This window comes from Alligator sinensis, unplaced genomic scaffold, assembly GCF_000455745.1.
Source record: "Alligator sinensis unplaced genomic scaffold, ASM45574v1 scaffold352_1, whole genome shotgun sequence".
Taxonomy (NCBI): domain Eukaryota; kingdom Metazoa; phylum Chordata; order Crocodylia; family Alligatoridae; genus Alligator; species Alligator sinensis.
The window spans coordinates 823231-839012 of record NW_005842223.1 but is presented as its reverse complement, the minus strand read 5'-3'; the positions used below and the strand labels follow the sequence as shown (position 1 = coordinate 839012).

General features: G+C 41.2%; 1 protein-coding gene across 1 annotated transcript in view; it reads left to right on the top strand.

Moving 5' to 3' along the window:
• The first annotated feature begins 269 nt into the window (after positions 1-269).
• Positions 270-15782, top strand: part of DKK3 (dickkopf WNT signaling pathway inhibitor 3) — a 41491-nt gene continuing 25978 nt past the window's right edge. Inside the window, exons 1-2 of the mRNA XM_006027088.3 lie at positions 270-407; positions 847-930. Coding sequence (XP_006027150.1) covers positions 270-407; positions 847-930 — 222 coding nt within the window. The remainder of the gene's footprint in view (positions 408-846; positions 931-15782) is intronic.

Genomic DNA, 15782 nt, shown 5'->3' with positions numbered 1-15782 from the left:
GTAAGGGGAATGAATTTAAAATGACCTTCCAATAATCAGATTCTGTACATGGAATATTATGAAACATTTATACATTTTCCTGTGTGTTGAATCTAATTATTGGAGTGTCATCTTAAATTTGAAGTCATCTCAGAGTCAGGTAAATATGGTATAATATGCCATGAATTAGACCGAGGCAAAAACAGCTTTGCCTGTTCTGCTTTGCTGATCATTGCTGATTTTCTGTTTTACGCAAAATGTATTGATCACTGATTTATTGGATCTGTTAGATGGAGGCTGAAGAAGAAGGGAGTAAAAAAGTATCAGAAGATGACTTTGAAAACTTACCTACCAGCTATCACAATGAATCCAACACAGAAACCAGAATTGGTAACAAAACCATTCAGACTCATCAGGAAATTGACAAGGTATGGGACATCCATTCTCTACAACTTCTAATGCTGTTTCAGATCTGCCTTTATAATGAGCAGATAGGAGCATTAGTGAAAAATGATTAATGATTACTACTTAGTTATCATGGCAGTGAAATAAATCTCATTGCATAATAATCCATGGTGAATGTAGAATACATATTTGAAACTTACATAGAGCATAAGTGTGATCACTGTTCAAAGCTTTCTTTGTTATGTTCTTTAGTACTAATTTGGCCTTCTGAAAAGATTAGTAGGATTCATCTTCAATGATTTTTTCCAGATGTAGTCAAAATCCTGGGGCCATAAAATAAAATCCCAGGGCCACGGAAAATAAAAATAGGATTAACATTAGGAGAACATTAGACTAAATAGTAACAGTACTAAAATAGCACCCTAATTAATGTAATATATTGTTTCTGTTTTGCCATATTAGGTTATAGATAACAAAACTGGATCAACAGTCTATTCTGAGACAGTTATTACATCTATAAAAGATGGAGAGATCAAAAGGAATCATGTAAGTGAAGACCTCTTTCACCTTTCTGAAAATTAAACTAAAAATGTGAGTTAATTGTTCAGAATGAAGCAATAGAATTTATTTAGCCCAAACAAACTTTTAAATATTTAAAACAATACAACAGAAAAACCACATGGGTCAGTTAAACCAATAATAATTTAACTTTACCAGGGAATATCAGTGGTAGACTGGCATTTTTTTTATTTTACTCACAGAAGCAAGTCAGATGGTAGCTGCTTTACGAATCAACTTGCCCTCATTATTTACACAAAATGCCTAAAGAAATCAGTGGGAGTCTTGCCTGAGAAAACACAGCATAATCTGGTTTATATAGTTGTCATGTCTGAAATTCAGCCATCTCTCATTTATGGAGAACACCAGAGTAGGTGGTTTCTTTACTGTGTCTTTTGGCTGCTGCGTGGTGTCATTCAGTCAGATATCTGTCTCAGCAGCATTACCTAGCAGGCTTATGGCTAGGAGAAATAAACTGGAATCCATTGTCTGAATGCATATAAAAAATCCCAATAGCTTCTATTCTACAATATGTTTTGTTAGCTAGTCCCACAAGTTATATTATAAACAGGAAAGGAGAGTTCTAATACTGTGGTTAACAGCAATGGTTGATATAAAGATTTCATTTACATGAGCCAGGTTGAATGCTGTACTCTAGTACCAAAGCCACGTCTTAGTTACACAGATTTTTCCAATGAGTGCTAATAAATCTTTGACACCATGAAACTCCAGAGATATTCTTGGACTTATATGTTATAAGAAAAGAGTTCTAAGAGTTTTAGATGTTGGTACTTTTCATATCACTCTCCTACTTCTGTTTTTCACCTCCCTCTTTCCTTATTCAAATGGTTATAACAGTCATTTTTTCAAAGGTGCCCATAAGTGGCCAGATAACAGTTAACTATAAGAACCAATTCCCCCTCCCCTCTTCCCTACTACAGCAAAACTGCAACTCAGTCTAATGTACATACTTCAGAATGGGGTTGTGGAGTTTTATTCTAGTATAGGAGGAGAAAACAACCCTATGTCTGTATTCTTTTATTTTTAAAAAGATGTTGGAGGTCGATGAATGAGTTGAAATGTTAGTTACTACTTCTCTGACTACTCATAATGAGTATTGCATTCTGGGAAAAATCCTTCCAAGTGGAGTGGGAAAGGGGCAGGAGCAGTGCCAAACACTGGAGAGTAGGGGGTGGTCAGTCTTACCTGCCCTAGGGACTCAAAAGACCCTTGCTGTTGTGGCCATGTTGCTCCCCGCCAGCCCCTGGCTGCTGCTACAGCATTTCCCAATCTGGTTGTTACTGCTACAGGACGGGGTTGCTGCTGCTGTTATGGCAAAAACTCTAGGGATTTCCATTCGTGCACTCCGTCTATATTGACACTTGCAGCTAGTACCCCACTTGCTAACTCCATTACTTGGACTAGCTGTGATTTCATTCTTGCAGATGTTTGCATGCATGCATGCATTTACACTATTGTGAGGGGTCATATTGAAGACGCTGGCCACGTCTACACGAAACACTGACTGCGCGGTTGTTACTGTGCAGTCATTTAGTACTTGCATACACAAGTGCTAAATGACTGTGCAGTAACTGGAGTCATTGTGCACTTGTGCAATAGTGTCACCACATAGCTTTTTGGTGATTCAGGATGTTTAAGGCATGCGGGATTAAAGCCTTAGTGGACAGAATGCAGATAAGGTGATCAGTAATGCAAGAAACTGTGGAACCATGTGATAAATTGAACTCATCTAAAGGATATCACTGTGTGTGTACAGGATTTAGCTTTTCAGCTGAGAGAACTACTCTTTTAGGCAGAAAAGAATAACAGTGTTAACACTAAAAGGGTAGTGGATCTAAAAACTACCTGTCCCGTGATAAATCTTTTATTTATTACTATATGACAGCCTAGACTCTTGGATTTTGTTTTTGCTGTGGGCGTGGATGTGTGTTTTAATATCTCTTCTAAAGTTGATTTTGTTTTTGACAGACTAGTTTTGTCTCTTGTCTTGGTCAAACTGCTGGTTCAATCCTCCTGTGGGAAGCTGTGCAGAATAATAAGATTCCTTTGTGTTTTACTGCCTCTTTATCTGATTCTCAAACTTGAATTCAGATTGTTCTCTTAGCATCAGTATGAAAACTTATCTCCATGCAGTTGATTAAATATGAGATGGAAGAGGATAGTTATCTCACTTTTACTGAGAGGTATAACTGCATTCAAATACAATGAACTTTTAAGAATTTCTCATTAACACTTTCATGAATATTTACATTCACAATCCCAACAACTAGATAATTTAGGTTAGACTCTTCAGGTGGGCGTATGTTGGCAGTTATTAGAAATAACTTATGTCTGACAGTTTGTTGGTATCCTTTTCAAAATTAAATTGGCTCCATCTACTTCCTAGTCGATATGTGTCTATACTAAGGGTACAATACTCCCCTCAAAACTGGTACCAACTTAAATGATTGTCAATATTCCATTTCCCTTGGTTTCAATATCCAAAAACTGAATAGATAAACCACCTGGTCATTCCTGGAGTCTGTCACCAGGAATATGCTGGCAGCCAAATTTTAAGTCTCACCATATTTACACTAATGTGGTTATAGCGTCAGTATATGTTGTTTCTTGAAACAGTTGTTGGATTTTCTCCAGCAAGATCCAGGAGACAGTTTAGTTTCATCTAACTGAACTCTTCTCTCCCTAGAGCAGAGTTCACTGGACTTCTATTAAAATAGTTGGCTTTATAGGAAAAGTAATTTGTGGAATACATACGTTGAAAACTGCAAAGATGCAAGTGCTTGCTGGCTTTTTTTTAAAAATTAATATGCCCTTGTTTAATTCTCTCATGGAAAAAAAATCTATAAGATGTTAGCAAGGGAGACGCATATTAGACAAGGGAGACCCAGTAATGGCTTTAGGTTTTACAGTTATTTTCAGAAGGTAAACTTAAAGTTGATGTGTATTTTTTAGTTGAATAAATTATCTCCAGACAAGTAAAATTGTCCTTATTTCAGCATATATTTTGTTATTTTATTATAGCTACATGTTTACTATTTACCCTTCAGCTTGCATGTAGACATTATACTGAAGTTATCTTAAGTGCTGCATGCTAATTTTTTCTTATAATTTTTTCCCCCATGCTATATTGACAGGTAGTATTGTTAATGATACAACACTGTACGCATATGGCTAGAATATATACAAAATATGTTATTGTCTATAAAACTATATTCTAATCCAAGATAGATATAGCATCTGATATTTTATCCCAAACTCTTCACAATAATGGGGACACTATAATGCAGGCAAACACTGGCCATTATATGTTCAACGGTTATGCAGAAGTAGCAGTGAACATTTTAGCCTCATTTGTAGTAGAACACAAGACTTGGATTTTACTCTCCACCTTTTTCACATGAAATTTTTAACACTGTTTTTGGAAATTTTCTGGAGGTAGGCATTATTATTCTGCCTCACTGTTCCTACATAGATCCCAAAGAGCTTTACAAAGCAGGGAAGTAGTAGTATTCCCATTTCACCACTAATATTATGGCTAAAACAAGTTTTTAGGTTTTGGTGCAGCTCTCTAAGCTCCCTGGGAACAGATCCTCATTCCCCGCTTATGTATTTTGAGTGTGCAAGAGCACCCTGATACAACGTCCATATTTGCCAAACTGAATAAGCTAAAAACATCAAACAGGGCTTGAAGGGATTGACCTTTAAAGAAAGATTAAAGAGGAAAATGTATGTTTATATTTGGCTGAAGGATGTCTGGTGGAGGGAAAATAAGCTTCTAAATACTGAGAAGTGAGTTTACTTAGGGGAGTACAAGGGGAGAACACCACTGTGGGAGTAATGGAATGAAATTAAGAAATGGAAAATTTAGGTTCCATAGTATGGAAAAAATATTATCAGCAAAATCTGTTAGACTGAAGAATAATTTTTAAGGGAAGGAGTAGGAGCACCATTGCATAGATCCTGGAAACCTAAAACGAAAAAAATAAAAAAAGGAACATTAGGAAACAAATTGCAGGGAACATTCCTTACTGAATGGAGCTGGACTGTGTGCCCTAAAACTTCCTTTTAATCTCTAACCCTTTCCATGGATGTAAGGCATTCATATAACATCGCTTGATGTCTCATTCGCTTTCCGTGAAGAAAAGTATTTCTAGAGCACTAATTCCTGATAAAAGGGCCAATCAAAATTGGAAGCAGCATTGCAATAATACTTGAAGAGCAGCGTCTTCAAAGTTTCCCTACGGGAAATGAGAATTGCTTTTGGAGCAGGAAGGAGAGTTGGCCCCCAGGCCTACAAAGATCCTGATATTGTGGGTGTGACAGGGGCAAACTCCCAGTCCTGGTCACGGTGCCGGCCCACTACCCGTCTTTTGGCAAGCCACTCACCTTATTGTCTGCCACGCCTTGTTGTTAAATAATTATGATGTTGATTAGGCAAGAAGCTACCCTTCAAGCACCCTGCTGTTCACAGGCAGTAAACACGTGACTCCTACCTCCCCCTATCATGTCCCATGCCTCACAGATGTTCCCGTGAGTTGTGCTATGCTCTGGCTTGAAGCTGGGCCCAACTTAGTTCAGTATTAGGCCTCTCTTGTACTGCCCTATACAGGGTCTCAGACATACCGCCTCCCTCTCACTAGGGCCTCTAGCAGTCTGCCTGCGCTCACCAGGCCTCTTCCACTCATGCCCCCTTTTGGGACCCATTCACTCTGCCCTGCTCCCTTGAACGACCCCGGAGCTCTATCAGGCTTGACTCTGCACTCCTCGGCCAGCCCTAGTGCAGTCTCTTGGGCCTTTCCCATGACCCTGATCTGAACGGTGGCTGGACAATTAGCCAAATACTGGGCCAACTCCATCCCTGGCCCTCACCGAGTAACACAGCCCACTGGGTCTCAATTTGGGGCTAGTGACTTGCCCCTTTCATTCGCGAGACTATATGCCACCTCTCACTGCCTCAGGCCCACTTGCGGCCTCAGGTGCCTGAAGGCTTCCCTGGACCTCTGCCCCCTTTCTCCCAGGGCCTCAACACACTCACCCCTTGGACAGGGCCTCAACTCAACTCTCGCCCCTTCCTGGGGCTCCAGGGTCTTACACTCCAATGGGCTCAGGTGCCTCCCATGGGCGTGCATGGCCCCACTTCCCTCTGATGTTGTAACCCACCAGTTGGTGGGGGTTAAGGTGCCTCTACCCGCCTTTCTACCTGGAGGTAACTGGCCCGGCATTTCTTGGGGGGCTGTTTCACCACAAACAGCCCCGCCAGCCCACTCTTCCCTGGCAGGGTGCAGTTTCAGGTCATGCCCAGGACCAGGAGCCTCCTGCCATCCCCATCGCTCCTGCCCTTACATCCAAGATGTTGCTTGAGCAGCAGCGCAGCCCCCAGGTGGTCTTGCTCCCTTGGCTGCTGACAGCAAACTGCTGCCCCAGGCCCGAGAGGCAAGATCTTAAGATGGCTGCCTCATCAGTGCTGGCCTGCACTTGTCCGCTGCCTGCTCTCCTCTATAAAGTGGCAGACACCAAAGGTGCTCTGCCACCCACCTTCCTCCTTAAAATGGTTCCTGGGGGAGGTTTCCCCTGTTGCTTATACCACAGAGCTGGCAACAGCCCTTAAGTGGCAAATGCCCCACTGGTGCTCCACCACAGTGGGCTGTTTGGAAGTGTACTAGTACACAGATATTTGTGTGCAATGGTGTCATTTACATCATTTTAGTCACTGTATTTGCATTTTAGTACCTGCTCAGCAGCATCAACTCGCATGTCATCACAGAGCTGTTCCTAGTTTCAACATGGAAAGACAAAGACATTTCAGTTTTTGGAAACAGATTGGATTTAGCTGAATGATAATGAGTTTCCCCTCTTAAAACAGTGTCAGGAAGCCATAGGCAGAGACACTCAGAGGATTATCTGGCTTCCGGATGGGAGGCTGGGCTGAGTGAAATGTTCTGGAGGGAGTGGCAGTGAGGAGAGGTGGACTGGAGGAGGTCCCTGATGGAAGGGAGCTAGCTGTGACTGGAAGGGGTGGATCCTGGGGGATTTCTGTAGAAAATTTATGAGAGCTAGGTAGTAGTCCTCAAGTAGGGTAAGGATTTTTTCAGTTTTTGTCAGGTTTGTTTGCCCTTACTCTGTTGTCAAAATATTTGATCACCTTTTCTCTCTGTGCAAAACACCCTTTTGTTTTTTCGGTTGTTTGACTGAAGTGCCAGTGGTCAATTGTGATTTCTGGGCAAATAACTAACATGGACATGCCTGTTCAGTGGAGTGGGGGACCAATAAGCTTACACAAACCAAGGATGTACCTCTGGGCACACCTGACACCACAGGGTTTTGTCACAAGCAGCATAATTGTTTCATTTTTTGTTTACTTCCTATACAGAGCCTGTAACCAAATACCTTAGAATGGAGCATTTGAAAATCTGTTCTGCAAGTTCTTTTATTGCTATCTAGATAAAAGATTTGAGAGATAATAGATGCTCTTTGGAACCAAATTTCCTGAATCCCAAAGGGTGGATCATCCTGGTGCTCGTTTTCACATAACAAAATGAGCAGTTTGTTTAATAGTTAATGAGAAGCGCTCAGAGCTTTTTGAAAGGGGTAGGTGTTACAATTTGCTTGTTTAATTCCTTGCATTTCTTTCCGGTTAGCGGGGAGAGTATGTCTTAAAAAATACAGCTAATGAAATGTCATTAAGGTGCTATATGGATTGAGAAGAATTAAATTCCTGACAAGCTTTTGGTTTCAACAGTATTCAAATGGATGCAAATGGCTGAACTTATTAGAATAGCAGCTGTTTATATTTTCATTCTCTCATATCCAGGCTAGGCACAGTGGTTTCACAAAAGCTGAAGATTTACGTTGGGAGTGGCTAGAGACTGTCCAGTTTTTTTAGGGGTTCAACTTGTAGACCCCAATTTATAAAGAACTGTAGATTATCTCACTTTGTACATTTTAGCTAGCCTTATACAATATTAAAATGCATAGTAAATACAACCATATTTTAAGTGCTTTAGCAATCCAAAACTTAAACACTACATAACTGCCACAACAAGCTAACAGCCACATCCCAAGTGCATCTCTATTCTCTGTGCCAGATCTGACTGAAATCATTGGAGGTTTTTCTACTGACTACTTGGTATTTTGGATCAAGCTTTAAATGGGAGCAGGGTGGGGAAATAGGTCCTGTAGCCTGCTCATATTTTTAACACATCCAGGCATTGGGCAGAATTGAATTTCTTAATATGGGGCTTTGTGCAGAATGCATTTTGCCTTCATTTTGTGCCCATAGCCTGCCTTCCACTATCAAAAATCACAGGTCTCATCTTGAGTACTGTTAACCCCAGACATTCAAAAAATCATAAATGATGCTCCAAAAATGGTGAGATTGGCTTTAAGGTGTTTTTTTTAAATAATACATTTTGGGTTCCTTTTACTTCCTTACTGGGCTCAAAGCCTTTAGCTTGCACTTCCTTTACACTTTCAAGCTTTTCCTCTGTGACAATTAGATTTGCCTTTGTAAAAAAAAATGGAAATTGAGGTGCTGATGCCATCACTCAGACTCCAGCATCTGGGACTTTAAGAAAAGCAGGTTATCATAGTACAACTGAGAGTTGGTAGCAGAATCTACATATATGCACTCCTAGCTACTCTACCTCCAGGGCCTGCAAGCACCATGGGCAGTATGGGTCTGTACTGGCAATGTGTGTGGCCTGTTTCCCAGATAAGGTTGCTGTGTACAGTGCAGTCCAGGTGGGGCAGCCACCATGTGCAGCACAGCTGGCACTCTGACTGAACGGCACCTGTTCCAGCTGCTTGGGGGTCCGTGCCACATGCAGCACAGGTCCCAGACCAGCAGGAGCTGCCACTGGAATCAAGTATGCTGGGAGAGGGGTATGGGGAGATGGAGGGGTTCTATGGGCTGGATATGGCTCACAGACTTGCCCTGCATCACAGGCACACACTGTGCCCCATGTGAACCTGATCAGACTCAGGGCCAGCACTGGGGGCTGGATCTAGCCCACAGGCTATATGTTTGACACCCCTGCAGTTAACAGGTGTGAAACGCAGGCATCCTCCCAGCTTTTGGTCTGTCATCATATGCACAAGGTGTTGATAACTAAAAATGCAGGTAGTTTGTACCTTCAGCATAAAAGGTCATGCTTTTGAAAATGGGGCCCTTATGTAGATATCAGAGTCCAAATTTCAATCTGGTATTTCTGCCATCTTTCCCCACTTGTGTGCTACATTACACAATTGATTGGGTAGCTTTGCCTTGCTCCAAAACATCTGGTTTTATCCATTGCTATCAGCTGGAGACAGGTTGTTAATTACATGGACCAATCATCCAGTCCAGTATGGTAATTATATTCTTTGCTGTTAAAATATTGTCTTCTAATAGGCAGAACTGAAGTTATCACCAGAATAACCACAGTTTCATTCAGTTTTATTTGAAACATTTGCAATTAAATTTGTTTGTAGTTACTATTTTTGGTTCTACATATGTACAGCACCTGGCACAAGAGTCCAGGTTTATTACAAGGGCTTCTAAGTGTTACACTAATACAAATGGGGAAAGGTGGTTAGCCATATTAGGCTAAAGTCAGGCAGAAGTCAGGGCAGTGTGGCACCTCAGAGGCTAACTTGTTCAGAAAGGCAGAAACTTTCCTAGGAGACATTCATAGATACAAATTTGTAGCATCTGATGAACTAGGCTGTTGCGTAAAAAGCTCATGCCTTTCTGAATGAGCTAGTCTTCGTGTTACCCTGCCCTGCCTTCCACTAATACAAATAAGCAAGTATGGGGACTGTAGCTAAGATTAGAAATGTTCTTTTACCTTTTAATTGGGAAAAGTAAGCGAGAGTTATTTGTCTACCTTTGCTTTTATAGGATATCCCTACAGATTGCTTTAAAAACCTAAGAGCTCTAGCATCAAAAGGTCAGGTTATAAGTACAAAAATGCACTTATCTTTCCCTTATTTCCCTTTTTTTCCCAGGCCCTAAAGCATGGATGGCATCTTTACTTATGTTTATTAGTATACTGTATATTATAAGTTTGCTCCCTAGCATGGGCATATTAATGGGTATAAAATAAGACAGTCACCGGCTACATGGCTGCCACTATATGAGTTATTATAGAACAAAAAGGAAATTCTCTCCTCTGGACAGTGTTTCACTTTGACTGGGTACTGCCATAAGTATCTGCTTGGATCTGCATTCTTTCTGGCAGAACAGCTAAGATGATATTCTTCTTACATGGAGGGCAGAAGATTATCTGAGTGTTTCAAGTCCCTAGCACATGAACCAGGCTTTTTGCCAGTTCTGACACTGAAATCCAGTTATCGAGAGGTGCTGCATTTCTGAGAGGCGCCATTTATGTTTCCAAGGTAACATTCCCTTTCTCAGGTTTCGACAGGGATTGAGAGGCACTTGCATAGATGTCAGACTAATATCCAAGGGATCTTCCATCACTTTAGGGGCCTGAGGTTCAGTGGAGTGAGTAGATAGATGTACAGGGTAAGGTACCCTTACCAATCCCACTGATGCTGGATCTGTATAACGTACCAAAAATACTGTATAATTTATTTTCTCATGGACAGATTTAATATATGTTAGTCTTTTTCTCTCTTGCAATTACAGTTCAAACCTGTGTGAAACTACTTGCACCACAGTGACTGACTCTGGTAATACCACATCAGGGTTGAAACATTTTATTTTTACTTAGTTTAATTTATACTACAAATGAAATAAGAACAAGCAAGTGATACATGTAAAGGGGGAAATAACTTAGAATAAAAAAACAGAATTTGCATTACTGAGATTGTTTTTATACACAGAAAATAGCTGAACTCACATACTTTATTAATATAAAATCTCTATCTCTAAATTAAAACCAGTATAACTAAGCCGCTCCCCACCCCCAGTGTTCATCTGCCCAATGAGTTAGGAGTTGTTTATATTTTTTAATCAGATTTTCCCCAAAACACCTCTTTCTGCTCCCTGGCCACTTTGTTCAGATAGATCATAACAGAGACCAGTCAGTCAGGGGGTTGTGGCAGGGAACTGAAGCAGCATGATATGGTTTTAATTTATTTTCAGTGCAGCTGTGTGTAAAATATTCCTTTTCTTTGCCTGTCTTCCCAGATCTTGTTAGCAGAGGCTCTTCAGAGGAGGATTGTATCTCCTCATTAGTAGATGTTACAGGTCATTACTCTCTGTAGGAGACAAGGGGAGTGCTTTTCAATGGAGTTTTGTGGAGATATAGTCCAGTTCTCTGCATTTTTGTTCTTTGGTAGAAGGGGTGTATGCACAGATGGTCAGAGGTAAGTTTGCCTCTGAAAATATGGCATCCAGTTGCCAAGTAATTAGAGAGAGTCTTTCCTAATGCCACACTATTCTGGTACCAAACGGGCGCTAACTGGATCTATTAGTTCTTGATGAGGACCCGAGAGTACAGCAAGAGAATTGTCTGCATTTGAGTCCCCCATCCAGGATTCATTTTATTGAGTACCCATATCATGTCAAGTATGCCAACCTTTGGCTGCTTTAGTATACTTCAATGGATATTCTATGCAAGGACATGTCTTATCTCAGTGTGTATTAGGAAGCTGACTGGAGAATAAGAGGTCAGTCCTACGGATTAAAATATATATTAAAGTTGTCAAATAGCTTTGAAGAAGAGGTTTAAGCCATTGCCCTAAACTGGTAAACGCAAGCTGTAGAAAGTAACTAATAGGAAAAAAATATTTTGTAAGGTTCTGCTCACCTTCTAGAAAGAGCAAGAGTTTTCTAGGACAAATTTTCTATTAATGGAATGAGTATTAGCACTTAGTAATTTTAGTGTCCAGCTGCTTGAGATCTGCATCTATTTGACATAGATATTCTAATGAAAACTAGTTGGATAGCAAAGATCTACCAAAATAAAATTTATTATTATAAGCTAAGTCAGGGGTGGACAATTATTTGGGCCAGAAGGCTGCTTAGGGAGTTTTGGTGAGCTGTTGCGGGTGGGGTCAGCACCCCCCACCCCCTGGCCTGCAACAGCTCACCAAAACTCCCTAAGTGGCTCTGCCCCGGGGTGTGGCCCTGCACTGTCACTGCCCAGTGATAGTGCACAGGCAGGGGACCCTCAGCTGGGCAGATGGGATGAGGCCACAGGTGGGCTGGTGGTGGTGTCTAGGAACGGTATGGGCAGGCAGGTCTAGGCCCTGGAGCTGGGGCTGGGATCATGAGGTGCTGTCACTGCCCTGTGATCCCGTCCCATGATCTTGACCCTGCCTACCCATCGTGCTCCCAGATGCTGCTCCCCACCCACCTGTGGCACCATCCCGTCCATCCAGCCGAGTGTTCCCTGCCCGTGCAGGTACCAGACTGGGCTCCATGGAGACCCTCCCTGCCCACTCCATCCAGGGCCCCCAGTGGTGGGTGCAGGGCAGACGGGACAGGGTGCCTGGGCAGCGGGGCCGGGTCTGGCAGTAGTAGATACACTGGCAGCGGTAGCTGGAAGGAGCCGCTGCTGCTGAGGCTGCCGGGAAGTGGAGTCCAGCCGCTGCACCACTCCAGCCCTGCTGTGTGCCTGTGGGTGGGATCAGTCTCACATGCCAAGCCCAGGCTGCCCCTTGCACCTGGGATGGGTGGGGCCAAGGGACCTGCCCTAGGATAGATAAAATCTCTTGGCGGGCCATATCTGGCCTGCAGCCGTATTTTTTTCACCCCGATCTAAGTACATGTTAAACTCCCAAGGAAATGCTCAATTTTTTTAGGTGCATGTGGCTTTATCTGAGACCTCTCCTCTAGGTACTTCTGGAAATGAGAGATAAAAATTGTTTTGAAAACTGAAAAGCTAGCATTGGTGGAAAGCAGGCTGTAGTTTATCCATCAACAGTTCTTTATGAGAGCAGATGGTGGTAGAAGTAGGAATCTATAATATCTTTCTATTTGAATCCCCTGCTCAGGGAATAGGAGAGAGGTCTTGTGGGGGACTTTTGTCTCTGACATTCTCACTCTACATTTGGATTTATTTGGAAATGAAGAACTCATTCTGTTTGTTTCTTTTTACACAGAATATTTATGACAGAGTTTGAGAGTCAAAGGAAACAAAGTAATTTGCTTCTAAATTGATATTCTTTAAGTGCATGGTTGAAACTGGCTCTGTTAAAGACTTGAAGTCATAGAAAGATCTAAATCAGTTGTTCAGTACTTACTAGTTTAATTCAACACGTTTTTAAGATATCCCTTTTATTACAGTCCTGCTGGAGACTGTTGATTTTTTGCTTAATATGTTTACTTTTCTAAGCATTATGTTTTTCCTTCTATGAACAGGATTTTTTAAAACTCTGTCCCTGTAATGTTGTTTTTAGTAGTGGAGTATACATGTAAGTGTACACTGCTTTTATATTTACATTTTAAGAGGGCTGGTTAATGGATTCTGATGAACTAAAATACTGTTCCTCCCAGGTCTAAGTACAGTTATTCCAAAAAAAAAATTTAGCACAGTATTAAGATTAATTATAAAAAAATGCTTTTTAATATACTTTTTAAAGTATTATTTTGTTTTTCTTAGAAACTGAAACTTATGCAATCAATATAGCACTAATTTTAAAAAGTGAGCTATAGTTCAGCTCCCTTTTATAAGTTGAATAAACTCCAGGAACTTGTATTCTGTTTTGGCACATTCTGTTGTATATGACGTTGTAAATGAATTGCTGCTTAAGCACTTGCATATTTGTAGGCATGTTGAGATAGCTGGAGATAGCCCATATCCATTGAAATACCACTCTTACAGTAGCATGATTACTTGAAAGAGTAATTAGACAGTGATGTGGGACAAGAAGAATACTGCCCACGCCCCACCCCCCGCTGCATTTCACATAGCGGCTGTGGATCCAGCTCTATATTGTGTGTCTGTCCACGTTTCTTTTTTCCTGTGCACAAAGGGCTTTTGTTCTGTAGAACCAAATCTCACTGTGTACAGATCCCTCCAAGTCATTTTTGTTCTGGTATGCATGCTGTCCCATCCGATGTTGAAATCTTTTGTTCACAGTAGTTTATAAATGACCTCAGTGAAAGCAGCTAACAAAGATAGATGCAAAGTAGTTATTCAGGAAGAGGATAGGAGTTTACTTTTGAGTCCAGATGGACAGGAATACTCTAGTAACAACACTAAGAATCTCTGACAGTGACAGAATGTTCTCTTTCCCCATCAGTGATAGAAGCAAATGCCTGCTCCAGCAGAAAATGCTGTACAAACCTGAGCAGAAAGACACCGTTTCTTCTTCACTAATATTTATCCATGCTGTCAGAAGTATATTTAAGGTGCAAATGTTTTGTTGTAGAACAAGCACCATACTCCTTATAAAACACAAAGTAGTATTTAAGGGAATGTCATAGGATTTCATAGACATTAGGGCTGGAAGGGACCTCGTAAGATCATCAGGTCGAGCCCCGTATTCAGTATAAGCACAGGATACTGATCTGGGAGAGACCTGTTATATCCCTCCGTTATATCCCTGCAAGCAAAGCAGGACCATTCCTCTTATATGGTGAAAACTTGCTTTCATTGATGTGACTGGGACTGGTGCCACTGTCAGCAATGAATCCAGATTTTTACTCAGTTTTCCTAGTGATATTCTACCTGTGCTCAGAGATAGGAGGCCTGATTCTGATCTCACCTAAGAGCAATGTTAAGGACACCAGTTCTAGAGAGATATGCCAGGAGGAATACGACTCTCCCTTTGTCTGCTGCTGAGTCCCATCGATAGGCTTCTATCAGCTTAGGACGAAGGCTGTGGCGATACTTAAGTTGTCCTCTTAAGTATTTATATTCAGTTTTGTAAGTGCCACATAACTCTTGGTAATGCAGAAGCTATAAAGTTTGGCCTGTTAGCGAAAAGCTGGTCAAGTCAAAGAGTATCAGAATGAGCAAATGCTTTATGAGTCCTAGACTGTTCACTGTATAGCTTATAGCAGCCAAGAGGAGTAGTCAGCAAGTGGTAGCCTTGTTAAAAGTGAACATTAACCTCATTATGAGTTGGAAAACCTTTCATCAGCAAGATAAAAGTTATGAGTTTTGCCTTTGATTCAGTGTGAAGCAGATTCTCAAGAGAGTCCCATGGATCAGTCTTTGAAAGCAGCATGGTCACCAGCTGAGACATCATGTTTGTAGACTTCATTAAATATTCATTTGTTAGTCTTGTGCCATTTTAAATCAGTCCTGTTTTCTTGTGCAGTCAGGGAGAGAATGTGGCCTGTATTTAATAAGTCAGGCGTGCTGTAGCATCAAGAACAGATAGTGTGCACACAGGTGTGAAGCTCTTGATTTCAGAGGTACCTAAATGCTGTGATGGAAATAATGTGGGGAAAAGTGAGACCACACTTTCCATGGACTCATAGCTCGCTGCTACTGAAACAAAATGGGCAAACAGTATTGAAACCTGCAGCTGTTACAGCCTGTCAAGATGAATGTTGGCAGGGTAGCTTTCAGCAAGGTGCCTTTCCTTGAAAGAGGGCAACCCAAGCATATAATATGGGGTTTGGGCTGGAAAGCTTGCAACTGGAGGTCAAAAAACAGTTCATTATCACTTTGTTTTACCTGAAACAACAGCATTAAATGGAAAAATGGATGCAGTGGTAGCATTGGGGATACTGTTAATAAAATATATTTTACAGTGTGCTGTGGGCCAGTTCCTGCTCTAGATAAGGTTAGTGGTGTAAATATGAAAGAGCTCCATTGACTTCAGTGAATTCACTCTATGACGGTATAAACAAGACAGTCATTTCAGTTAGTAGAAATAATTGTGGTTTTTTGCTTCACATATTTATTGGTAAATGT